The following is a 27,947-nucleotide window of genomic DNA, read 5'->3' as shown; positions in this document are numbered from 1 at the left end:
CATTTTTAAGTTAAGCATTATTTTTAAACTTTTCATATGCATATGGACATGGCTCAGAGTAACGAATACGGCTGGAGTGTTTTCTGCTTTGGTTTCAATTCTAGCTAATGGCATCCAAGTCACTATTTTAAACTTTTGAAATCAGTACTATATATATATATATATATATATATATATATATATATATATATATATATTGGGTATAATATAATAATCAATAGAAAATTCGCTCTATAATAAATGACATCTGCATAATTTAAAATATATTAAAGTGTATTTTATGACCGGGCAATGCCAAGTAGCCTACTAGTGTAGTTATTAAAATTTATGTTTTAATAAATACATTGTGTTTATGCAATGAAATCTTAGTCACATAAGATTATTTAAAACTGTTTATCCCTCAAACTGGGCAACAATGACTAGAGTTTTACAAAAATGTTGTTGGATATTGTTCTTCACAAGTATCCATAAACAGGAAAAGTGGTAGTTGCAGAAATTACAAAATATAAATAGTAATATGGGATTCAGGGCTGACAGAAGAAGTTTCTCGGATTTCTCACTGTTTCTGAGTGACACCAGGGCATGGTTTCATTAGTATACTATATATATATATATATATATATATATATATATATATATATATATTGTCAGGTATTTTCCTCAGATGTCGATTCAGGTAGATGGGAAAAACCTGAAGTATGTTAACAAGTTTACATACTTGGGAAGTGTGGTTGATTCAAGTGCATCTCTTGACCATGAAGTTATCAACCGTATCTCCCGAGCAAGCAGCGCCTTTGGCAAGCTGCACACAAGATTATGGAATGTTTGGGGTTTAAGACTGAAGACAAAAATTCATGTATATAAGGCTGTGGTACTGTCCACACTTTTGTATGCCTCGGAGACGTGGACCCCGTACCGAAAACAAATTTCGCCACTTGACGTCTTCCATAAGAGATGTCTACGTGCCATTTGCGGTTTTACTTTGAAAGACAAAATATCAAATGCGAAATTATTCACACTTTGTAAAATCAGCAACATCGAAAGCTTCTTAATCCAGTCGCAGCTTCGATGGGCGGGTCATGTGATGCGAATGGATGATGATAGGATACCGAAGCAACTCCTGTATGGCCAATTAGACAGAGGCCGTCGAAACGTGGGACGACCATGGTTACGTTACAAAGACAAAATAAAGTCTAATTTGCAGGTTCTAAATATTGAATATAACAACATTGAGCTAACTGCAAAAGACAGAAGGAAGTGGATAGAAATGTGACAGAAAAGTCAAGGAGTTCTCGGCGTTTTGCATCGAAAAACTAAAAGAAGCGAGAGTCAAGTCAAAAATAATACTGAGCAATGTGGAGCTAAATTCTCGCATTTATATGTCTGTCACCACTGCGGTCGCCATTGCAAGTCTCTAGCAGGACTAAAGTGCCACATACGTCTAAGTGAATGTCGACACGCTGAGTTCTAAACCTTCAGGTCAATTGTCGGAGTCTCATACGTCGAAAATCGACGGAGAGTCCATCATATATATATATATATATACTATAACCAGCAATAATCCATGGAAATTCCACAGCACTTTCCACATCAATCTATCAAAATGTTGTTAAAAATATTCCTTTTGAGATAATATCAATCAGGATCAATACTATTAAGAAAAAATGATTAATATTCCATACAAATAATTGTAACTGTAAATATTTTGTTAATAAAATGAATCTGTCTGTATTTATTTAAAATGGTAACAATTTAATTCTTTTTTAAACAAAAAGAAGAATAGTTTTCTTACCATTTCAAAATTGTCAGCTAAATATTCTTCAAAAATCAATAAAGTGAAGGTCATTTCTTTTTTTTTTTTTTTTTTTTCAAATGTATTTTTAGTTGTACGATTTTCGTCGATGGAATGACATAATTCGGTTTTGGAACAATTTTAAAAATGGGTAAAGTTAGATTTTTAAAACTCGGCAACATTAGATTAATCAGCATCTTTGTTGATTAGACGATTTCTCTTTTTTAACATGTGTGTAAAAGTTGATAACATATGTACAGACATGAAATACTTTGGTGTATTCTGATATAGAATATCTTTTAATTTTCAATATTGGAAATGTGTAAGACCATGAGAACTACAGGATTGAGCTGTTTTCAGGAGTGATGCTTTTTCACCAAGATAAAAAAAGATGATGGCACAATCATCAGATGGAAGTTAGGGTTAGTTAATGCACTAATTTATGAAATGAGGATGATATTAAAATGTTATTAAAAACTATCACAAAAATTGGACACTGGTTATTTTTATTATTGGGGTACCCAATGTTTTTATTTGTTTTTTTTCAACACCAAAGAACTATTAAGAAAATTTACTTCCATTCCAAATCTCAAATAGAAGCACCATAGATGTATAAATTTGATTTTTTTTTAGTCTTGATAACATATAAAACTCTACCATTCCAAAATGATGACCAGTTTTTATCAGCAATTATATGATCGAGCACTCTCAGAAAGTTATAAACTAAAAACAAAAAATTCCTTCTATTTTAAAAGAAAACAAAAATAAAGAAAAATCTGATGTACGTACCTATGACGAAACAAAAATATATTCCAAAAAATCACATAAAATGATCAAGTAGTTTTATTTTTAAATTAAAAAAAAATTAAACTTGAAATTACTAAGAATTAAGTCTTGCTTAGCATTTTGAAAAGTCTTAAAAAAAAAAAAACAAGAAAGAATAACTCAACAATAATTCATATTACATTTATTGTAATACCTAAAATTCCCATTAATCACTTACAAAAATTTTCTTTATAAAAATAAAACTGTGATCAATTTATGTGATTTTTTTTAATGATATTTTTGTTTTGTTACATCTATATTTTTATAAAGTAATAGGGTTCGTGTGTTTCTGTCTGTGTGTACAGCTCTCCATCATCAACGAAATATAAAGGAGGTAAGAGGGTAGATCTCTCCTGGTAGAGAAACATTAGAACCCATTTTAGGATGTTTCTGTTATAGGAGACATAAGTATCAATGCCTAATTTCTTTATATACTAGTCTACAAACCACCCCCATATCGAATGACTTATGCTCATTTGCATATCACATTATATTAAATCTCTTTAACTAATTACCTCGACCTTATTACATATTGGAAATATTCTAATCATTTCAACTGTACTATTTACAAAATCTATTTAACATTTAATTATTTAATATATTTTCATTTAATTTTATATTCGATTTATTTCACTTTACGTATATTATCAAAACAATTCATTTGCGAGGACAGCTTTATGTTTTGGGATTGTATTGAAAATGTAATGGAAATTTCAATTTCGTTCCGTTTTAATCTTTTATATTTTACTTGCCAATATTATTGAAAGAATACAATTCAACTATCGTAATTTTATATAAATAAACAAAAACAAATATTTTAAAATAAAACTTTATTAAAAAAGAAATAATTTTATTTTTAAATGAAAAAAATCAATTTAGTAAAATAATTGTATTAAACACCCCCAGCCTTGTCAGCAAACCTGTAAACCTATAAAAGTTAACATTTCGAATGTAAACAGTGATTTTTCGATTTTGTTAGCGCTTGCCGCAATTAAAGACAATTAAAACGGAACTAACTTTATTTCCATTCTATTTTTTAAACAACCCCCAAAACATAACGCTCTCTTCCAGTTATAGCCAATTTTTTTTTAATTAAATAAAACAGGTCAAAATAAACAGATAAGCGCATTTTCTTTTACATTTTTCTTACAACCAACGTTGTCATTTTAACCAACTGCAGGATACCGTTACTTTTGTGGGGTTGTTTTGAAAATGGCACGGAGATTATAATTTCGTTCCAATTTAATCTTTCTGGTCGAGCCTATTTCGAAAGCCTGTCTTATCATAGATTTGAACTACAAATAATTTATTACATTTTGATTATTACTATCTTAAGACTTAAAGCTTATATTTGTTTCATTTTTCTATTTATATATTGAATTAGTTATTTCCAGTCTTATTTAAACTTAGTGCTTTCTTTAAACCGGATGGTTTTATAAAAATATGAGTTTAACGTAAAGGACACGAACAAGGTTTTATTCAACTGAATTTCTTCCAGTTTACTAACAAAATATATAAATTTAAAAGAGATATAAATAATAAAATAAAAAGGTTATGTAATTTAAAAGAAATACACGTACTCACAAAAGCAGAACTTTTTTTACACATTTTTTTCTTTAAAACCATAACAATGAGACTAACAATTACCTAGATCTTAGTAATTATTTGTTTTAATAGAACTGTTTTAATTGTACTGTTTACTTAGTTAACCTAAGTTGGTATTACATTTATTTTACATTTACTTTTTTTTTTTAATTATTACTTTTAGACTGTGACGTTTACACCCGGAAGTAATGAGTCACACGTAGGTCGCTTTTATTCATTCCTTTTGGTCAAGATCAAAGTGTAGTATCTGTTCTTCAGATGCTGCACTTCATTTTCTTGTTCTCTTTCGGTGGAGGAGAAATCCTTCACGACTGAGACAATTTTTATTTTTGTACCTTTTCTCCACGTTAAAAAACGACCCTGGTGTCTAACTCTGTCCCGTGGGGAGGCATAGTAAATAGGTACAATATAATTGTTTATAATTGTACTATTCAGAAATATTATTTATAGTTCGTCCATTTCAGTTAGTATACATTTCCTTTACGCTTAATTAATTTACAATCATTAATATCGTTAAACAATTCCGTTTAAAACCGAAATTATGCCACCCAAACGAAGTAGAAACGAAAGTGAGGAAGAAAGAATGGAAAGATTGGAAGCTAATAGACTAAGAGTTGCTGCAGTTCGCTCCAATGAAAACAATCCAGATAGAGAAAGACGTCTAGAACTTAACAGGATACGTCAAAGAGAAAGGAGAGCAAGACTGTCAGATTTGGAAAGAGAAACCCAACGTGAAGCTGACAGAACTAGACATGCTGTAAGGCGGTTAAATTCATCACAAGATGAAATTCAAGAAAGGCAAAGATATGCACTGGAAAGAGAAGCAATATTACGATCGAATGAATTATATGAGGTAAGTAGACGTACACAAGGTCAGTTGAGAGTGGCTCAACGACATCAGAATGAATCGGAAACCCAACGAAGCTTTCGCCTATACCAAGGGCAACAACGAGAGGCTGCATGGAGAGAGAGTATGACTTTGCCCCAGCAATTGACAGAAAACGAGGCAGCTAGACAACGAATGACTGCTTTGAGACACCATGAAATAGAACACTGCAATAGAAAAGGATTGCTCTACAACAAAAATGACTCTCTCACTACAGCTGATATAGGAAAAATGGACAAAGTATGTCAACATTGCTCAGCTGTAAAATTTAAAGGAGAACCCCCTGGTTGTTGTTGTTCTTCTGGCAAAGTTGTGCTTGATAGCTTTCCACCACTGCCTCAGTTGCTTCAAGATTTGCTCTCCGGCAATGGTCCCATCTCTAAAGATTTTCTGCAAAATCTACGCAGTTATAACAATTGTTTTGCAATGACATCATTTGGTCACAAAATTGTGGCAGTACATGGGTGGAATCCTTCTTTTAGAATTCGAGGCCAGGTTTGCCACCAGATTGGGAGTCTTTTACCACCTGAAGATGAAACAGCAAAGTTTATTCAAGTCTACTTCTTGGATAGTCTGGAAGAGGAACTACATAATCGGGGACGTGACAGTAGACTCAATAGAGACATTCTCCAAAGTCTGACTGAATTTTTACATGAGAACAACAGCTTCATTTGTCAGCTGAAAACAACAAAGGAGAGGATTGAAGAAAGAAGAACACTTGGTAGAACATAAAGTTGTCATAAGGGAAGACCGAAGGCCGCAAGAAGAGCATCCACGGCGATTCAATGCTCCAACAACAACGTATGAGATTGGAATATTAATGGAGAATGAACCAACAGCTAACCGGGATATTGTCTTGCGTTTTAGAAATGATACATTAAAATGGATCTCCGAACTACATCCCCTCTACGATACTTTAATGTACCCGTTAATGTACCCCTATGGTTCTCCATCTTACAACATCTACATGAAGGCATCCAATGGGCGAAAAGTTACCCAACAGCAATTTTATTCGTACCATTTAATGACTCGGCCTGGAAACTATTTTCTCTGGTACCAAAGGCTATTTCAACAATGGCTGGTGGATGTGTACTGCAAGATTGAAACAGAACGTTTACAGTTCCTGAGGCGTGAGCAACAGACCCTGAGAGCTGACAATTATAGCAACTTGAGAGATTCAATTCTTAGGGAGGATGGGAATCCAGAACAGTTTGGTCAACGAGTTGTTCTTCCGGCAACTTATACAGGAGGCCCTCGATACATGTTTGAGCGTCAAAGTGATGCCATGGCATATGTTCGGCGAATGGGCCGAGCCGACCTCTTCATCACGTTCACAACAAATCCAAAGTGGACAGAAATTACAGAAAATTGTCTTCAAGGGCAAGACCCTCAGGATCGTCCAGATATTGTTGCCAGGGTTTTCAGGCAGAAGCTAAAAAAGTTACTTGAATTTATTAAAAAGGGAGGATTTGGCAGGTTGAGGGCTTTCCTGTACAGTATTGAATATCAAAAAAGAGGACTGCCGCATGCACACATCCTCACCTGGCAGGCCCCAGAGGACAAACTTCTACCAGAAAAAATGGATCTCTGCATATCTGCAGAGATCCCTGACAAAGAGGAAGATCCTGATCTTCATGCTAAAGTGATGGCACATATGGTGCATGGACCTTGTGGACCATTTAATCCAAAGTGTCCATGTACGATTGACAACAAATGTTCCAAAAAATACCCAAAAGAATTTCTTCAGTGTACCGAGCAAGGCCAAGACTCTTACCCCAAGTACAGGCGAAGAAAACCAGAAGATGGAGGCCAGACTGGTACAATAAGGATGAAGAGAAATGGTCGGTATGTTAATCAAGAAATAACAAACCAGTGGATTGTTCCGTACAACAAGGTCCTCCTTCAGCAGTTCAACGCTCACATTAACGTAGAAATTTGCAGCTCGATCCAAAGCATCAAATATGTCCTCAAATACGTGAATAAAGGATGTGATCAAGCAGTGTTTGAACTACAAAGAACTGATGGAGCAGCTAACCAACAAGGCCAAGTACAAAGTCACATTGTGGATGAGATCCAGCAGTTCCAGAATGCAAGGTATGTCGGCAGTTCAGAGGCGGCCTGGAGGATATTGGAACATCCCATCCATGAACATTTCCCCCCAATTGTACAACTTTCTGTTCATCTTGAAAATGGGCAGCATGTCATGTTCTCAGCTGATACTGCTCTGGAACGAGCCCAAGGTCCACCGCCTGCCACAACTTTGACACCATTTTTTCAACTCTGCCATGAGGATGACTTTGCAAGGGGTCTCAAATACGTAGAAGTCCCTGAGTTTTACACTTGGAACAAATCGACAAAGAAATGGATGAGAAGAATGCGTGGGGTACAAGTTGAAGGTACTGAAAATGATGATGTATGGAAGGCACCATGCATTGGGAGAATCTACACGATTAGTCCAAAAGCAGGGGAGTGTTATTTCTTACGCCTGTTGCTCAATGAGGTTGCTGGTCCAACTTCATTTCAAAATTTACGAGCATACAATGGTCAGGTGTTTGAAACATACAGAGCAGCGTGCCTTGCTCGAGGCCTTCTAGAAAATGACCATCACTTGCATCAAGCAGTAGGAGAGGCAAGTGCCACTCAATCACCTTCAAATTTGCGAAGCCTATTTGTGATAATTTTAACAGCCTGTGAGCCAAGAAATCCTCTTGAGATCTGGATGGCTTTTCGTGATGTAATATCTGAAGACATTCTTCACAGATACAGGCAAGAAGTTAACAATCCAGAAGCAGATTTTAATGAGGACATCTACAATAAAACTCTTTGTCTAATTGAAGAAAAAGTTCTCCTTATGTGCGGTCAACCATTGGCAAGCTATGGATTACCTGCACCAACGCAAGGGAGAGATGAAAGACTCGCGAGAGAGTATCAACGTGAAGTTACTTATAATCTTGAAGAACTTTCCCTACAAGCAAAAAATATGCAAGAAAAACTGACCGATTCTCAAAGAGAAGTTTACAATTCATTCATGGCAATGTTGGAAGCACAAGGTGAAATGAACAAAAACATGATGTTTCTTGATGCTCCAGGTGGTACGGGCAAGACTTTTGTAATCAATTTGATCCTTGCAAAGATTAGATCCATGAGAAAGATTGTGCTTGCAACAGCATCCAGTGGCATTGCTGCTACTCTACTACAAGGTGGCCGCACTCTTCACAGCACTTTTAAAGTACCCTTGGATACTCATCGAATGGATCAGCCAGTTTGCAAAATTACTGGTAACTCAGCCTTGGCAAATGTAATTAGAGACACCTCTGCAATCATTGTAGACGAAGCCCCAATGACGCACAAGAGTGCTTATGAAGCAATTGACCGAACACTGCAAGACATCACAGGAAACAAGAATCCCATGGGTGGCATTCCAACCTTATTTTGCGGTGATTTCCGTCAAATCCTCCCAGTGGTTAAAAATGGCACAAGGGCTAACATTGTCAATGCAAGTTTGAAACAATCCTATCTCTGGAGGCACGTTATAGTGAAGAGACTGACTACTAATATGAGAGCCTATATCTCTGATAACACAGCTACAGCAGACTTCTCAAAATTGCTTCTCCAAATCGGTAATGGTCAGTTTCCTATCACTTCTTCACCTGACACAATTAAGATTCCAACTGCGCTTGGTAAATGTGTCGGTAATCAGAAGCAACTGAAAGACAAAGTGTACCCAGACCTGCAAAACAATGGAAAATCACCGGATTGGCTTGCTGAGAGGGCTATTATTTCGCCATTAAACAGCAATGTGAATCATTTGAACAATTCAATAATGAATGAATTTCCAGGAGACACAAAGCAATACAAGTCAGTTGATTCGGCTACTAATGAATATGAAGCTGTTCACTACCCTGTGGAGTTTTTAAACTCTTTGGAGATATCTGGAATGCCTCCACACATTTTAAATCTCAAAATTGGATCGCCAATCATGATTCTTCGATCCTTGGAACCGCCAAAAACAACAAACGGAACCAGATGTGTTATCACCAGATTGCACACCAATGTACTTGAGGCCACCATTTCCTGTGGTCCCTACAAAGGCGAAACCGTTCTACTGCCAAGGATCCCCTTAGTTCCATCGGACTCAGAACTTCCATTTAAATTCCGGAGACTCCAATTTCCTGTGAAGGTGTGTTTTGCAATGAGCATAAACAAAAGTCAAGGTCAGACATTTAACACCATTGGCGTAGACTTGACATCAGACTGCTTCAGTCACGGTATGTTCTACGTCTCCATCAGCCGGACAGGAAGTTCAGAAAAACTCTACATTCTGGCTCCAAATCAAAGCAGCAGAAATGTAGTTTACCTTGAGGCTCTTCAGTGAAAAGTTCGAGAAATGGATATGAGGAAAAACTGACATGATCTGATTGTGGTAAGTTTTTAGTATTGAATGTGCAAGATAAAATTTAAGCAAGAGTTGAAAATTACTTCAATGAAAAATTTACTATGTAACATCAAGTAACCTTCCTTTTTGATGAAAATGTTTTGTGAAGTTCCTGATTGAATTTCAGTCACTACAAGAGGTAGTTAAAATGTTAATCACCTTATGCAATCGTTGCTCTTACAACATCAACTTACTGGAAAGGTGCCCACAGATTTTGGTACCCGAGTGCGCAACAAAGCTCCGTGCGAAGCACGGGTATCTTTGCTAGTTATATATAATTTCTTTTTAATATAAGGGGAATTCTGGAAAGAACGATTTTTATCTTTTTTTTTTTTTTTTTTGTGGAATCCTTTGCGGTGAGTAATTTATGTATTTATTTGCAGACTGTTATTTTCATCTCCAGAGTTGTTGTTTCATCACATTTTGGCCCACTCAGCCTCTACCCTTCTTCAGGTTGAATCACTATGGTTCCAGGTGAGCATTGTCTGAAGATAGCGGTTTCAATCCTACCCAAAGCAGGCCAGAGGTTTAGTTGGCCAAAATGTGGTGAGACAACAACTATGGAGGGCAGAAATTACTGGGAATACAATTACGAGACTCGGCATTCCTATCCCATTGCAGAGGATGAGTTGGCTGAAATGTGGTAAAACAACAACACTATAAAGATGAGGATAACAGTCCACAAATAAAGACAATTTTTTACTTGACAAAATTGTAAAGAATTATTTTGTTGATAGTTTCATTTTTTTTTTCTTGTTTTTGTAGGCCCCACAGTGCGAGCATGCCTTCTGCTCTGTCTGCATACATGAGTGGCTGACCCGCCAACCAACTTGTCCTGTTGACCGCAACCCTATCACCCCGAACCAATTGAAGCCAGTACCTCGCATCCTTCGCAACTTATTGGCACGGCTCTGCATCACGTGTGAAAACGTTAACTACGGCTGTACCGCAGTGGTTAATCTGGACATGTTGCAGGCTCACCTCCAGGAGTGTGAACATAATCCAAAGAAACCTGTCCATTGTGAGTCAGGATGTGGGCTCGTCGTGCCGATGGATGAACTAAAGGTCAGTGCTTTTACTTCATATTTTCATTTCAGTATCCCCTGTGAAGTTAACATTTAGACAGATTTGTTGACACTCTAGCCCCCCACCTTTTTTTTTTTTTTTTTTTTTTATAACTTCGGAGTCATCACTTATCAAGGCCTGAAGACCACTCGAGCATAAGGGTTAATGAATGTAAGGTGCTAGTGTAGTAATCGTTAATGGTGTAGATTGGATAGAGCTTGATTATTTATGGTGATGGCTCAACAAAAACTTGTTTAGATTGGATTTTAAGGCTACCATGTTGTATTTGATCGGGAAGCAGGACAGCGGAACAGTGTTCCACAGGCGAGAGGTTCTGGGAAAGAAGCTTTTTTTCATGAAATCTGTGTTTAGATTTAGGCACAGATAGAGAGTGGAGTAAATTGTGTATAGTGGTTGTAGCTAGTCAAGTTTTTTTTTTTTTTTTTTTTTTTTTTTTTTTTTTGTGTGTGTGTGAAAGTTTGGTGGGGGGGGGTTATAGATTGGAGTTCAGTAGAGCACTTGCCACCTTTTATTTCCATTTTCATGCAACAGCTTAATAATGTCTATGGTTTTATTTCATTATACTAATCATTTCCCATCATTTGATGAAACCCTTTAAAAGAAAAATTAAGTATTTTTAATCGAATCTTTTCTCTCTGATAAGTTTATAAAAGTTGTCAATGGGCAAAAGTCTGAAATTTATAGTATCAATGCTGAAGTGCCTCAAAGATCCTTTCTGGACCCAACTCTCTTATCTTCATCAATGATCTCCCAGATCACATTCTAAGATCATTTGCCAACATGTAGATGACACTAGCATCTATGACAACAAATGACCAGAATCTTTCAAACAGGTAGCTGGTTACTTTTAATGCATTTAAAACCAATTTTTTATCTTTTCACCACCAACGCTCTGATCCCTACTTTTCCCCAATTGAAATGAGGAATCATTCTGCTTTGACAAGCTTCTGAGACTGACCTTCACTCCTGACCTGAAATGGAAGATTTACATCAAATTCATTGCCAAGGTTACTGGAAAAATAGTTGGATCATTCTACTGCTCCAGAAGATATCTCATTCTTGATGTATAATCCTCTATTAAGAGTCAAATACGTCTTAAGATGGAGTACACTTGCCGAATCTCGCACCATTTACTGCCTTGAAATGGTACAAAACCAGCTTTGAAATCCAATATCCTTTTTTTCCTCTTTACCACCTCTTTCTCACATAGGAGACGTTGCAAATCTATCTCTTCTCTATCATTATTTTCATGACGGGTGCTCACCTGAGTTTCAATCTATGGATCCCCACCCCATTCTATCCCCAAAAACAAAAACATTCACAGCAAACACTTATTTAGTTACAACCATTGTTAACAATTTCCCTTACTCTTTCTGTTCCTAAAGCAAAACAAAAATTCCATGAGCAAAGTTTCTTTCCTAGAACTACCTCTCTGTAGAACACAATACCACTGGGCTGCTTCCCAGTTGACTACAACATAGTAGCCTTCAAGTCCAATGTAAACAAGTTCTTGTTGAGCTGTCCTCTTAAATAATCAAATTTTCTCCAATATCCACCATTACTGATCATCAGATTTCTCTCATCGGTCGTCTGACACTCATTTGACCTTACTCTTGATAAATGGTGCCCCCCCCAATTAAAAATAAAAAAGGGTTACATTTCTGATGGGTGTTGTCCGTTGATCTATCATGCGTAAGCTTGAAATAACCTTTTATTTGGTCTGATCTGCTTAAGTTTTAAATAGCTTTTTCATCGCCAAACACAGATTGAATGGCTGTTTAAGAATAGCCATTTTTATGAACGTCAACATCTGCAGGCATTCCAGACTCCAGGGTGGGCAACACCAGGTAATGTCTTGTACATGTTCTCCATGCAGTCTAATTCATAAGGTTGATACCAGACAATTTGGAAGCAGTCAAGTCACTCCGTACACGCTGAAGCTAGGTTTCCTTTGGTCTTCCACACAGTCGTGCTGTGGCATCCATGCATGTTATTGAATGGACGCAAGTGATGGCATACTGTACATGGTTAAACCACCTGCGACACTGGATGTGTAAGATATCCCAAATCCTACCAATACCAAGCTTCTGATCGAGCACAGCTGAAGGGATTCTTTTCTCTTGTTTATTAGTGCATATCCACCTGGTTATTATGCTGAAGCCATTGCAAGTTGGAAGCATTTGGGGTCAAGATGACAGAGCGGACACGAGCCAAAAAGACCTTGTTCAGAGTCTTGAAGAAAAAATGTCTAGATGTAAGGATTATCAGCAGCTTCCTAAGTCTTCTCCAAGCGACACAACAGGGAGCAACCACCACTACTACCATTTAACATAGTAAGAGACCTCATCCTAATAGTGTAGCAAATTATAAGAAAACGTACACCAGATCAGACTGTCTATTGGTTTCCTGAGACGAAATGCACCTACATTGATGTTCCTTTTTGTTTTTCTATTCTCTTTTGTAAAACTTAATTATGTTCTACAAAAACAAAAACAGCCCCCTCCCCCCTCCTTTTTTTTTCTTCCCCTTCTTCTCGGTCCTGGATATGACCTTAAACTATATCCAGTGGTGAGGCCCCAGCTTGCAGGCTTTGGGGAGTGTGGAACCACCCTTTAATTGCCATTGCTCCCAGGTCCACTCTGACCCAGAGTGGTAGTACCTGTTGGGGTCTGAACTATTGCTTAAATAGAAACCGACTTGAAAACAACAAATATATTCTATTAAAAATTTTTTCTTCCGAATCTTTGGATTCGGCATTAAATAACCTGAAAAGGGTTGATATGCCATAAACCAACCAACCAACCAACCAAGAAAACGTATAAATACTATGTTCTTAACTCTCACCATACTGTTTGAAAATGTATCCAGTTCTCGACTATTTCTTTTGGAAACAAAGAAAAATTAGATGAACTGCAAGATGTACAAAATACTGACCTTTTTGCAAAACAATATTTTCAAAATACACCAGCAATGCAAGTTCTCCATTTTTTTTTTTTTCTTCTTTTAATTCAGAAAAAGCTAATTTCCACTTAAATAACTAAATGTGAGTTTATTGTTTTTTGGTTGAAATTCATTTATTTTTTTTCTTGCTTTTTTGTTTTAAATAAAAGGTTTGATTTCTTCCAAATTTGGATTTTATTTCACTTTTTTCCCTCTCTTTCACTTGATCTTATTTTCTCTCTTCATATTTTTTCTCTTTCTCTTCTGTTACCTTGGCTTGCCTCCCTTCCCTCTTTTAAGGCAGTTATATCCTAAAACTAAATGTTAATTTTGTTATACTTCAAAGAAAGGGATTAAGACTGTAAATTCTTGTTTCATGAACAAGGGACTACCCCCCCCCATATGCACATCTTTTTCTTCATTTTGACTTTAGTTGAAACTGATTGTAGTTCATGTAAATGCCGAAAATAATTGATTAGCCATTAAATGAAGCTAAATTGTGATAGATGTAATTGTAAATAAATTTAAATGGGATTGGTTAAAGAAAGATTTTATTTCTGGTATTGATAGCACACTCCTCGTCACACACACACACAGGGGATGGGGATCGAATTCATCTTTTTTTTATCATGGGCCTTTCACATTCCTGATCAAGAACTGTACAAAATTTTTAAAAAAAAAATCATACAAAGTCAAAATAAGTCCACAAATAACAATCCGCAAATAACTAAGGATTATTCTAGAAATCACACAAAGTTGCTGTGCTGTAAAATAAAAATCCAACTTTTTTTTTTTTTTTTTTTACACAGTGATCACCACTTATCAAGGCCCGGAAGCCACTCAGGGATAAGGGTTATTGCAAGTACATCACGTTAGTGAGGAGATTTTATGAAGTATTTAATTAGGGGTGCGGTTCATTAGGAATTTGTTAACATTAGACTTGAAGACATCCAAGTTGTAGTCCGGAGGGAAGCAGGCAGACAGAACAGAGTTCCACAGGCGTGCAGTTCTAAGAAAGAAGCTTTGCTCATGAAATCCGCGTTTTGATTTAGGCACAGATATAGAGTGGGGGAAATTTTTCACAGTGGATTCAGCTAGACGGGTGTTTTTCGTGAAAGTTTGGCGAGGGGGGACCAGGGATTGGAGTTCAGACGAGCACCTGCCATGAAAATAACAATAAAACAAGGATAGGCTCGCAACGTCTCTTCTGTGGGAGAGGGGTTGCAGGGTAGAGAAAAGGGCATCCCCCACTAAACCACGAAGTCTATTTTGTACTCTGTCAAGGCATGATAGGCTGTTTTTGGCAGCTCCTGCCCAGATATGGCAACAGTATTCCATCCTTGGCCGTACTTGGCTTTTATATAGATAGAGAATTGCATCAGTAGTGAGATATCTTCTGGAGCGGTAGAAGGATCCCACCATCTTTCCTGCGACCTTGGCAACAGACTTGATGTACGTGTTCCATTTCAGATCAGGAGTAAAGGTCAAACCCAGAAGCTTGTCAAAACACGGGGCCTCACCCAGACGAGAGCCATCCATCACAATTGATGCCAGCTGGGGATCAGAGCGTTGATGATGTAAGGATAGGAGTTTGGTTTTAGATGCATTAAAGGTAACTAGCCACATCTTCCCCCACTGAACCACGCGCTCGAGATCAGAGGAGAGAGAATCCGAGAGAACTTCGTCATTTACAGCCTTTGATGTGTTGCCGTAGATGGTCGTGTCATCAGCATAGATGTCAACGAATGATTTAAGTATGTGTTTAGGGAGGTCATTGATGTAGATCAGGAAGAGAGTTGGGCCGAGGATTGACCCCTGAGGGACTCCAGCATTTATATTGCAGGCCTCCGATTTTTGTCCATCTACCACTACTCTTATGAGCCTATCGGAGAGAAATGATTTAATGATTGAGAAAACATTTCCAGTTATACCGTAGCTGGAAATCTTGTGAAGTAGACCCTTATGCCATACTTTGTCAAAGGCCTTTGATATGTCAAGAGCAATTGCCCTAGAAAGGAAGCCTTTGTCAAGAGATTCACTAATCCTGTGGGATATAACCGTCAGCACATCTGCGGTAGATCTTGCAGAGCGGAAACCATATTGTGTGTCACTAAGAAGGTTGTTTCTGCTGAGGTGGTTGACTATTTCTCTATTTAATATTGATTCCAGTAACTTACTCATAACACAGAGAATACTTATTGGTCTGTATTGAGAGGGAGATGACTTATCACCTGAATTCTTAAATACAGGGCAAACTGATGAGGTCTTCCAGGGGGTCGGAAAGCACTTCTCCTTAAGGCAGCGCTTAAATAGTTTCGTAAGTATGGGAGCAAGTTCTGGTTGAAGCTTTTTTAACACTATAATTGGGATGCCATCAGGGCCAGTTGCTTTACTGGAATCTAGGTTTTTTATTAGCTTGGCGACCTCATGCACGGATATTTGTATATTACCTAGCTTGTTCTGTGTTATAGGAGGAAATATGGGGAGTTGATGGCCTTCGTCGCATAGGGTAGAATTAGCTGCAAAGTTCTTTGCAAATAGTTTGGCCTTGTCTGACGCTGACGAGATAACCTCTGGTCCATTGATAATGGTTGGGATAGAACGCACACTTCTGTTCAGGATCCTATTTGTTATTTGCCAAAACTGGTGGGAACCAAGCCGTTGATCAGCTACCTTGGATTTAACAGACTGGGCATATAGCTCTCTTGCATTTTTTATTACTCTTTTACAGTGGTTGCTGGCAGTCCTGAAAGCAGCTTTAGTCTCAGTGCATCTATTACGTTGGTAGTTATGGAAAAAGTGATTTCTGTGCGCGATAGCAGCAGCACATTCTGGGGAGAACCATGGCTGGCTGTTAGGTTTTTGTTGGAATTTTTTTGATGGTATGAATTGGTCTATGCCTACAATTAACCATTCGGTCGGATCTGATACTATAGAGGACACTTCCTTTTTAAACATGGAGTGCAGAGGTAAATCAGATATGAATGTACGGAAGCTATCCCAGTCAGCCATAGAGTATCGGTATACAGTATGGTGGAGGGGTACGTCTGATGGCTTCTTACATTTTGTTTTTATCTTAACTGATACGACGGAGTGGTCGGAGGATCCTAAAGGAGAATGAACGGTACATGAACATAGCTCAGGGGAAGTTGAAAGAAAAAGGTCTAAGAGGCTTGCATATTGATTGGGTGTATCGGGCACACGGGTGGGTTCGCGAACAATCTGAGTGAGGTCATAAGCAATGGCAAACTCATGACAAAACCTCCCCTCATCATCTGTCTTATTTGAATGGGTCAGCCATTCCACGTTATGGACGTTGAAGTCACCACAGATGTGGATGTTAGCCGAGGGATGTGAAGACAGTATGTGGTCTATTTTCTCAGATATGCTCTTAAAGATAGTAACTCCGCTGTTGTGGGGCCTATAGAGGGCAAATATAAATGCAGTGGTGTTAGCAAGTGCAACCCTGAAGCACATATAAGGTAAATTAGGATCTTCTCTAGAGATATCCCTGCCACATGGGAAGCCATCCTTAATGTAGGCACATATTCCATGCCCATGGCGATCTTAGGAGTCAGATTTAGCTGTTAAATTGGAGTATCCATGCATTATGAACTCATCTAGGAAAGTGGTCGGCCCTATTCCAGTTTCACATAGAAATAATATGTCCGGTTTCGTCTCCTGTAATTGGGTTTCAACCTCTGGAAGGTTGGAACGTAGACCCCTGATATTGGAGAAGGAGACCTGGTAGTAGGGGTCTACGCTGGAAGATGGGGTTCTAGGTTTAATCGAGTTTTTATTCTGGAGATATTTCATGTTGAGGTTTTGGGATTTGTGGAATAGGTCGGCATACTTGGTTAGAGCAGTACAGAGAGGGAAAGTAAGAGAGAAAAAGACAGGAAGATTTTTTTTTTTATTTGTAGCACACGAAAAGGTAAAGCCGTAACAATTACCCACTAGTATGGCATCGAGAGGCCCCACCAGAGACTACTGCATGGTCCAGATCCACTCACCAAATGGCAATACAGCAGTCCCAGTACTTTGCGCCTGCTGATAGGACAGCCTCCTTAGTGGTTAATCCAAGGTTCGGGTCCCTGACTATCAGGCGGATAACGTCAGCCCAGACAAAACGTTTACCTCCAGCACCCTTACTAGTGACATGGCAACAAGGACAGACAAAGACAGAAAAATATCCGACATCTCAGACTACTGGTCACCAAGTAGTACCGACCTTTAAGCAGCTTTTTCTTCACCCTTTGTCAGAAACATCACTCATTGAATGAGGACTGAATGACAAAATAGGAGAAGCGAGAGTTACTGGAGCTGCCGATAACACATCCACTGTATTATCTACTCTCCATTAAAAAAAAAAAAAAAAAAAAAAAAAAAGGGGGGGGGAGAAAGGGGAATGGGTACAAGTGACTTATATCTAAGTAGTAAGTCCGGTGCGAACTTAATAATTCATGGCATTTTGGTGATAATCTCCCCTCCCATATTAATGGGTGGAAGTTTGTCGTTATCTATCTAGTTTGAATCATAAAAGTTTCATCTCATAATTAATTAAAATCCAATAATTAACTATTATCAATTTGTAAAGACTGCTTAATATTAATTTACATTAGAGTTTAAATAATTTTTCAAGGTTTTAATTTAGGAGGTCCGTTTTCATGAGTGACTTTCTTTGCGCTGTATTATATTTCGAATGTACTTGAACATAAGGCTAACTATATAAGGTAGGATTCGAAAACTACAAGAAAATATTTTCAACTAGCGGGACTTGCGAAAATTCTACACCGGACTCTTTTATATATAATGTTGGCATTCTGTGGATGTTCAGTGTAAATGGAGACACCCAGATATTACTGTAGCTTTCTTTTTTTTTTTTTCAAATTGCAAAAGTATTTATCTAAGCTAGTAGTAGCTTGGTGGTAAAATATGCTTAGATGATATTTTAATTTGTGCAGATTTTGTATATATTATTATAGCCAATTTTCTGTCGATTCTTATATATTATAAAATTGTGATTTCAAAAATAAAATTTATTCATGACTTGGGTGCTTGAAACGAAACCAAAACTTATGAAGTGTGTGTGTGTGTGTGTGTGTGTGTGAAATAACTTGAGTGCTATCATTATAATCAAAACTGAAGCCAAAACATATGAAGAATTCTTGGTTAAATTATATATTACAAGAAATGGAAGGTCATAACAATTAAATGACAGTCACTCAGACGAAAAAAAGATGTAAGCATGACACACAAAATAACAGGCTATCATATTAATATATTAATACTTTATAAGTTGCTTAAACCCATAGTAATACAGATGCTTTTTTCTATTGTTGCTTCCCAATCAACATATGCAAGAGGACACAGTCTGCATCTGCGTGAAGAAAGATGAGGGTCAATTATAATGTGAAGACGTCTGATACTTTTATTATATAATTATCTACAATTATAGATTCACCTGAAGCCATTTTGATTTTTGAATAAACAGGACAGAAATAATCAGTCTGATGAAACAAACCGGGAAGGGAGGGGGGGGGGGGGTAATTCGTCTGAGTTGTGTTAGGGTTAGAGAGAGAAAACAATTGAAACGAGTCTTGCCCCCTCTCACTTTCTATTTATAGATTTTAAAAGAAAATTACTGAATTTGGTTTACTAATTAGACATTTATCACCCCCTTAATTTACAAAAAAAGAAAAAATAACATTAAGATGCATTCATTCAATCTTCATATTGCAACCCATTTATTTTTATATATATATATATATATATATATATATATAATCAAAAGTGAGAACGTGTGTGTGTGTATGAAGACACTTATTTTTTGTTCTACTGACTTGAAATTTTGTATGAAGGAGCAACGATTCTGACAATACCAGATTCCTGCATATCTGTTTTGGATTTTAAATGTTTTAGTGAAACATACAAACATACACATTAACAGACGACTTTCCTTCATTTATATCTATTATATATATAATAGAAGATTGCCATAGGGTGGGGGATTAAACACAAGGTCAATTTTTAACAAAGGGAAATCTAGATCCTCAAAATGACGCATTCTGGATTCAGACAAAAATAAAATTTACTGCTATCTTTAAGAATTTATATATGCAGAACATATATGCAATTTAGTTGAAAGGCTGAGGATCAATTGAGAGAAAGGGTCATGAATTTGAAACCAAATTAAATACAATGTTTATTCTTAAATATCTGCTGGAACGTATTGTCATTCCAGTCATAGTGAAAGGATTAACTTGTTCTTTTTTGTTTTTTAATGGTTTTTTTTTTCTTTTTTTTTTTTTCTTTTCAACTTTTTATTTAAGGACCACAATTGTGTGCGAGAATTGCGAAATTTAGTCCAGCAACAACAACACAAAATGTCTGAGATTCAAGTTGAACTCACTGAACACAAATTACAACTCAAGGAACACAAAAGAGAAATGCAACTGCTGAAGGTAATCTGTGCTCCATTTGATCTGATTTTTGTGAAAATGTGAATCAAATCATAAAATATTAAAATAGAAACTTTATTTAAATTACTTTTGGTGCACAGGATACAAACACTTCAAAGAAAATTTCTTCATATCTAGTATCTTTTTAAGATTTATAATTTATATTAATACAATCATAAGATGTCTTCCCGAGTGTCTGTATTTTCTTCGCAACTATGTAACTTTGATAATTACACATTGAATTATGACATTTTTAGAAAGCTGCTTGAAGCATTGTGCATACAGTGTAAGAAGTGGAATTTTTTAATTATAATTTGCTTGAAAACACTGTTTGATACAAGCCAGTACTAAATGGATCAAATTATATTGAAGAATTCAATCATTTTCGATTAAATATTTATCTACCAACGTAGTGTATCAGAATTAAAATAGAATGCAATGTTGTCATATTTAAAATTTTGGAAATATACCTCCTCTTCAAAAAGAAATCTTCACTATATCCGTAGAGTGTTTTTGCCTGGAAGTCTGAAATCATTATTTACGACTACAGAATTCTTTAATATTATCATGTGGTCTATTTACCGTTGTCTTGTATTGTTTTCAACCAAATTGTGTTGGCCCTCCAATCCCTCTAATACAATTTTTTTTTTTAATAAATAAAAAAAAATTATGAAATTTTAAATTGGAACAAAATTCACTCTAAAAAATAATTTCTTTGGTAATTTTTACTTGTGTAGATTTTAGACATTTCTATTGAAGAAACAACTCTGTCACTTTTTTATATTTTTTATAAATTTGTACATGTACAATAAAAGTATCAAAATAGAAATGAGATTCTCTTTTTTAGGCGATTACATGTAAAAATTTTATTTTAAAAGTAATTTAAAGTGGGATATCAGTTAAAGTTTACATAAAATGATCAGATTTCTTGGTCAGCAGTTTCTAACTAGATGATTTTTTTAAGGACATGACTAATTTTTAAGAAATGGTGGATTGAAAAGTTCACTATATGTGAATAGGATGTTAGATGTAAACAACCTGAAAAAATTGGCATTAAAAATGAACTATTAACCCAAAGTCTAAGTTGGAAATAGACAAAAAAAATCTCAAATTTCCAAGAAATTTAGAAAATTACCTTACATCCATTAACCCTTATCTTTGAGTGGCCTTCGGGCCTTGATAAATGGTAACTCCTAAGTAAAAAAAAAAAAAAATCTGGTCAGAAAGTGGGTGGTCATTTTAAGTTAAATTCATCTGCTAAACTGATCCCCCATTCTTAAACTTTGAGATTTTTTTTTTTTTTTTTTTATGGCCTAGTTTTTCAAGTTGTTCAAATGTAATCACCCTCTCAGGTAAAAAAAAGGTAGAATCACATTTTTCTTTTTGACATAGGGTGGACTGAAACGATACCTCTTTTTTTGAATTGCATCGTTTTACTCTCCTTTCAGGAATATGTGCGGTGTATGAGGGTTTCAAATCCTCGTATAAGAGAGATACAAACCGAAATGGAAAATGCAGATGTTGTAAGGTATTCGTCTTGCTGCTACTACTGCTCTGATTTTTTTGTAAAGAACCTATTTGGGGAGAGGATAATCTTTGTTCAAAATTAATTGAACATCACAAAATCTCAACTTGTTAAATGATGACACAAACAATTTTTGGATCAAATAGATTTGAGGCACTCCAGAATTAGCAACAAACGAAAGGTACACGTTTCGTCTTAACACATTTTTTTTGTGGTTTATCGCTTACTAGCTTTACCCGGTCATAAAATATGATATTTTAATTTGTCCAGATTTTGTATATATTATTAGTCATGATTTACAAAATTAAAAAAGTATTTGGGTGCCATCAGCTAGAATCGAAAGCAAAACTGTAGCATTCAAAGCTGGTGACGTTACCACTGTACCAACGTGATACACACATGAACTGATTAAAAATAAACTAAGATGAATGTACAAAATGTTTAACGACTTTTTTCAATTTTGACCTTTTTTGACCTTTTATCCAGCTAAAGACCCATAAAAGAATGGTTCGTAAAAAACAATCATTTGAGCCTTCTAGTGCCGCTTTGCGACTTTTAGTTCAGAAGAGATAGACTTTGAAAAAATGCAGACAGACAGACATAGTAAGTTTTATAAATTAGATTATAAAACTTTTTATGGTGTAAAAATCCAATATTTAAAAATATATTTTTAAAATCTAATCCAATAGTTTTTTTTTTTTTTTTTAAATCCTTTTTCAAATTGATTGATACCATCTATGTATGACCTCTTTTATTCAAATGTTTTTTAGCTTCTTAGAAATGTCAAAAAATTTAAAAAAAAGAAAAAAAAAATGTGCTGCATTGTTTTGGTTATAATTTAACTGAGAGTTAAAAAAATAAAGTTTTAAGACAAAATATATCTTTTTGATTATTGCTGGGGTTGTTTGGGGTGCCTCATATGCATTTCATCCAGATTTTTTAATATGATAAAGTTAGCGATGTATAGTTTTAATGAAGTGGAACACAAAGTCGCCTTATGCTTTTATTCTTCAGGTATTTATTAAAATCACACTTTAGTTGTGGAAGGCTATAATTAACCTATAATCTTGTACATTTGTCCAAAAACGAAAGCAGAAGTAAACTAGTGTGTATATTCCACTGTATTGTCTACATTAATCTACATAATTTACTGTTAATATTTCTTTTGAATTTGTCACAGCCAATACTATTTATAAATAATAATTCTTCTGTAAAAAAAATATACTGTTTTATTTGGGATAATTTGATTTGGGAACAATTTATTTTAAAATGGGTACAATTGGTATTTTTTATATCTTAACTATATAGGAATAATTTCTAATCACTATCTTCGGTGATTGAACAATCTCATTTAAAAAAAAAAAATTTTTTGTATGTGAAAAGTGATGAGCTTGAAGTGGCTTCTTATATAGCCTAATGGAAATTCCATGGTGCATTCTACGTCTATATAATTTATGGTTAATAATAATAATATTCATTTTGATTATGTCTGCCAAGATCAAGACTACCAAGAAAAAATAACTTTTTTTCTGTAAAAATAAGTCACTGATAGATAAATGTACTTTAAATAAAGAAAACGAATGTGTTTATTAAAATGTGTAGCAATTTAATTATTTTTGAAACTAGAAAATTTTTCTTTCTTACCATAAAACTGTCAACTAAATATTCTTAAAATCAATTCACTATTAAAAATGTATTTAAAATTGTATTGTTTCAGTCAACAGGATGACATAATTCGATTTTGGAACAATTCATTTTAACATGAGTAAAGTCGATATTTTTTTTTTTTTTACCTTAGCGACATCAGGTCACTGTCTTTGACGATCAGACGATCTCATTTAGTTTTTTTTTTTTTATGTCTGATAACAAACGTACAAAGATGAGATAGGTTTAGCATAAGAAAAATTAACTATAGCCAAGTGCTAAATAGATGCTTTTAATGTTCGATACATGTATTTTTCACTTGTATTGTTTTGCCTAGTTTTTCACAACTCCCTCATTTTATCAAATGCATCTATGGATGCCTTAGTGTTTTTTGAATTCCAACGCACATTCTATACTTTGTCTCTAATCCTGTAATGTCACTGTTTAGTATTATTAGACTGGCCTAATGTTCATTTTAAACATGACCCTTTATTTAGTCTTTAGTGTTTCTTGTTCTTGTGGGGATTTGAGCAAAGTGGTGATAACAAGTTCAATTCTTGAATTGACTTCTCAAAACGAAACAAACATTTGCTACCCTCCTCTTCTAGATTGCAATCAACAGAATAAAAATATTCAACCTGTACAGATAAACAAGAACTGTGTTAAGATATGACCTTTCTATATGTGCATTTAACGACAAAAATGATTCGAAACTGATGCGTGACAAACATCAATGAAGATGTTATTTCCTACTTATCTTGCCAAATTGAAACACTATGAATATGAAGGTATCAAGAACATGGAACCTAATCACTTTTAACAAAATGACGAGATATAGCATTAAATATTTCACAAAAGTGTTGATATGCTATGAAATCAAACAGAATGAAATCAAATTTAACTGTGACAGACCAACAAAAATGCTTTTTTTTTTTCCAACTTGAGCATGAGAGATGACCAACGCACAGAACCTCTTATATGCTTGGACACATCTGGTGATGTGTAATGAACATCTGAAAAAAGGGGGTTGTTTTCCTGGTCTGTCTTTTAATATAGCAACTAAAAATAAGAAAGCACTTTTCTAACTGTAGATTATTTATATCAGTGTATGTGTATATATATATATACTTTATATATATATTTTTTTTCCAAACATATCTGATGAGATGTAACTATGACAATTTTTAAATATAAAATTTAAAATTGTCTGATTTATGTCGAAACAATTGTAATATCCGAAAAAATACAAATATGGAGTTATTCCTTCTTGTTTTTGGTTTTTGCCAGTGTGTGTGTGTATATATATATATATGCTCGATTACCTAAATGTTAATCATGTTTAATATTTGAGTCAATTCTCATGGCTTAAATTCTTATTGATATATGTACACTACCATTGGTTAATTGATTTTAAATATATTTGACCTTTGGAATTATCCTTTTCCTATATTAGTGTTCGGATGATAAATTGGAAACTGGAAAAATCTAGACTTTTGGTAGAATCTATATCGGATTTGGGAAAATTTGAGCCTATTTTCCAATGCCAAAAACGATTCCTTTATTATCTTTGATTTTGTTTAAGACAAAATCTCTCACTGCTTGTAATAATGAAAATAAAAAAATTGATTTTAAACAATCAGTAAAACTAAAATCTATAGATTACCCCCTACATGTGTATTTTTACAGTAGTCAGGGAAAAAATTGCAACTTTATAGTTAAATATTTCAAGATTTATAAAGAATCAGAATTGGGAATTGTATTGGAATCTGGAATTTAGAACGGAATCAGGAAAATCATTCCATCACTAATATATATATATATATGTATATGTGTGGTATCACTGGAATATTATTTTGAGCTAGGCACTGGAATGAATCTTATAGCACATTTTTCATTAATAATATATATATATTAATGAAAAATCTATATATATTAATGAAAAATCTGTTATAAGATCCATTCCAGTGCCTAGCTCAAAATAATATTTCCTCCCTTTATTGCGGCATTGTTAAGTGTATCTAAATGTGTTTCTGCTAAAAGAAATGAGTAAATTGGTTTGGAATAAAGGTTTTTTATGAACTAGAATACTCACCTCAAGGTGGGCAAAATTCATTCCCTTCAACAGAAATGATACAAAACCTTGTGTCTAGAATCCTTATTCCAGTTTTAACCAAAGTCCATTACATGATTTGGGTTCAGAAATTGTCTAAAATTTATGGCTTAAGCTTAAGGGGTCTTAATGTGAAATTTAAATTCAGAGAATCTTGCTTAATCATGTTGACACACCGGTTCTCATTAGATTACCAAAGCTATAAAATCTTGCTTAATTGGTGTTTAATGATTATGGATTAAATTTTATGCAAATCTGAAATATTTAAATTTTCAAATTTGAAGTTCGGCTCATATTATGCCCTCTGAATTTAAAATATTTGAATGAAACTGAAATTTGAATATTTATTAATTGACTAGCATGAGTGCCTGGCGTTGCCCGGGTGTTTGGAGGTGTATGTTGAGCAAAAAAAAAAAAAAAAAGTGGTAGTAGGCAGGTAGGCTTGAACCCGTACTGCGAAGGAGGAAAAGAACACAAAAAAAAAGTCACGTCTTTGCTGTTGGACCCATCACCAAACCGGAAGTGACAATGTTTAAATTAAGGCTAGTCAATCGAAAAGAGGCAATGACTTTTGAAAATATTGGCCAAAAAAGCGACCCCTCCCTGTAGAAAAGTTAAATTAATGTTTTTGAACAATTTTTCGATATGTCGTCCGAAGGGTCGAGCTTCAAAACGATACTGATCTTGTGAAAATCCGTCGCCTGTGTTGAAAGTTTCAGACAGACATACAAGCATACATACATTTTAGCAGGCAGGTGAGATTTATATATTACATATCTAATATGTATTGTTAAAATTTCACAAAATTCAAGTGTCTGAATTTTCATTTAAGGTTTCATCCTGATTCATTTATAATGATCGGTTAATTAGTTTAGAAGTAAATCATATATAAGCTTATACACATATACCTAACTTTATAAATATTTTTTACATGGCCAATCTTATTATTTTCTAGACAATCTTTACATATTTGTCAAATATTTGTGGAGTTTTATTTGACTGTTTTCTTTTGTTTTCTGATTTTTTTTATAATAATAACAAATTGCAGAGATGTTTTTTTTTTTTTTGTTCCTCTTCCAAATTGCATCCGATTTCTTTTCCCATTAGAAAAAGAATAAAACCAAAAATTCTTGTCATTGTTGTACCTGCACTCAGTATTTTTGTTGAAGTCAATTTCGAAGAAATTCAATGGAAACTTCAAAGAGAATTTCTCATGAACAAAAACGAAATAAGAAATTCTGTTTAAAGTTTTCTATACAAACATCAAAACTAGATTTAATTACAAATGCATTTCAATCAGTTTAGTCCTCCCCACTTTCTCTCTTGATCATTTCTCCCTATTTCTTCCATTATTCTTCCCCTTTTTGACCACCCCCCTCATTCTTCCTTTCTTTCTTCAAACCCATCTCCTAGTCTCTCCCCACTCCCCGTGTCCCTTCAACCCCCTCTCCCTCCAACCCCTTCTCTCACATGTCCCTCCTCCGCGGTGTCCTCCATGTCCCTCCTCCGCAGTGTCCTCCGTGTCCCTCCTCCGCAGTGTCCACCGAGCCCCTCTTCCACGGTGTCCCTTTTCATCTCCCTGTCTCTCCTTTCCTCTTTTCTTCTTAGTCCTTTTTCTCCCCTCTTTTCCAAATTATCACTAATATCAACCCAACATACCTGTTACTTTCAATAATTTTTTGTTCCTCCTTTCCTTTCTCTCTCTCTCTCTTGCCGCAGGTGGGTGTCCAATCTACAGAAGGCACGTGTCACTCGGTGGGGTGGTATGATTTCAACACCAGACACAGTACTGCAGGCAGTTATTAAACGCGCCCTCATTGATAGTGGCTGCCCTCCTCACATTGTCAATGAGCTAATGGAGAATGCTCACGAACGGCGCTGGCCCAGTGGTCTTGGCACTCTCGAAACAAGGCAGCTAAGTCGGAGACAGTATGAGAATTATGTAACAAAACGGATACCAGGTCAGCACATTCATTCTCAATCATCTCGTACATTTCTCTCTATTCATGCAGCTGTCTGTGAGATTCTGCCTGTGTGACTGCCTCCTAGCCTGCCATTCGTATAAATGACATTTAGTAAAAAGAACTTGTAGGTATGCGTAGAATGTTTTACTGAACCCTGGGATTGCTTTTATATCACGCATATCTATATCGGCAATTCTTTAGTTTTTTCCATTTGCTTTTCCAACTTGCCATAGACTAGTATTATAACTATTGATAACCATTGCTGTTGTTTTTGTCTGATTTGGCCTGCTTTTTGCCTTGCCTTGGCATGTGTATGTTTTTGTTTTTTATTATTATTAGTGCATTTTCCTGCTTTTGTATAACCTTGCTTGCCTTCCCCACCTGACCATTGCCTGATTTCTCATAAACCTAAAAGTATTTTCTAATTTTTACATTGTTTTGTCTAGAATTAACGAATAATCTAAACCTTGTACTAATCAACATCAGGTTAATATTTCAGTGTGCATAGGATTTGTCCATTTTTTAAAAAAAAATTTTATTTATTGCGGACTATTATGGAATTCCAATTAAAATAATCATCAATTTAATATCTATATTTTCTGGAAAAAAGGTTAAAAATATTTTTCACTTAATGTTTTTAAATTTTTAGAATGTTTATTTAGCATGCCGTTGTT

At 35.2% G+C, this 27,947-nt stretch overlaps 1 protein-coding gene across 3 annotated transcripts in view; it reads left to right on the top strand.

The window, feature by feature from the left end:
* LOC145285834 (E3 ubiquitin-protein ligase NRDP1-like) overlaps positions 1-27,947 on the top strand; it is a 275,090-nt gene that overhangs the window by 238,811 nt on the left and 8,332 nt on the right. For all 3 annotated transcript variants that reach the window (XM_080134268.1, XM_080134269.1, XM_080134270.1), the window contains 4 exons: positions 10,309-10,608; positions 19,902-20,033; positions 21,479-21,558; positions 27,029-27,270. In XM_080134268.1, the coding sequence (XP_079990394.1) occupies positions 10,309-10,608; positions 19,902-20,033; positions 21,479-21,558; positions 27,029-27,270 (754 nt within the window). The remainder of the gene's footprint in view (positions 1-10,308; positions 10,609-19,901; positions 20,034-21,478; positions 21,559-27,028; positions 27,271-27,947) is intronic.

Source organism: Euprymna scolopes, chromosome 10, assembly GCF_053919585.1.
Source record: "Euprymna scolopes isolate OS-2025 chromosome 10, ASM5391958v1, whole genome shotgun sequence".
In the NCBI taxonomy this organism is placed as follows: Eukaryota; Metazoa; Mollusca; class Cephalopoda; order Sepiida; family Sepiolidae; genus Euprymna; species Euprymna scolopes.
This window is presented reverse-complemented; position numbering and strand designations above follow the sequence as displayed.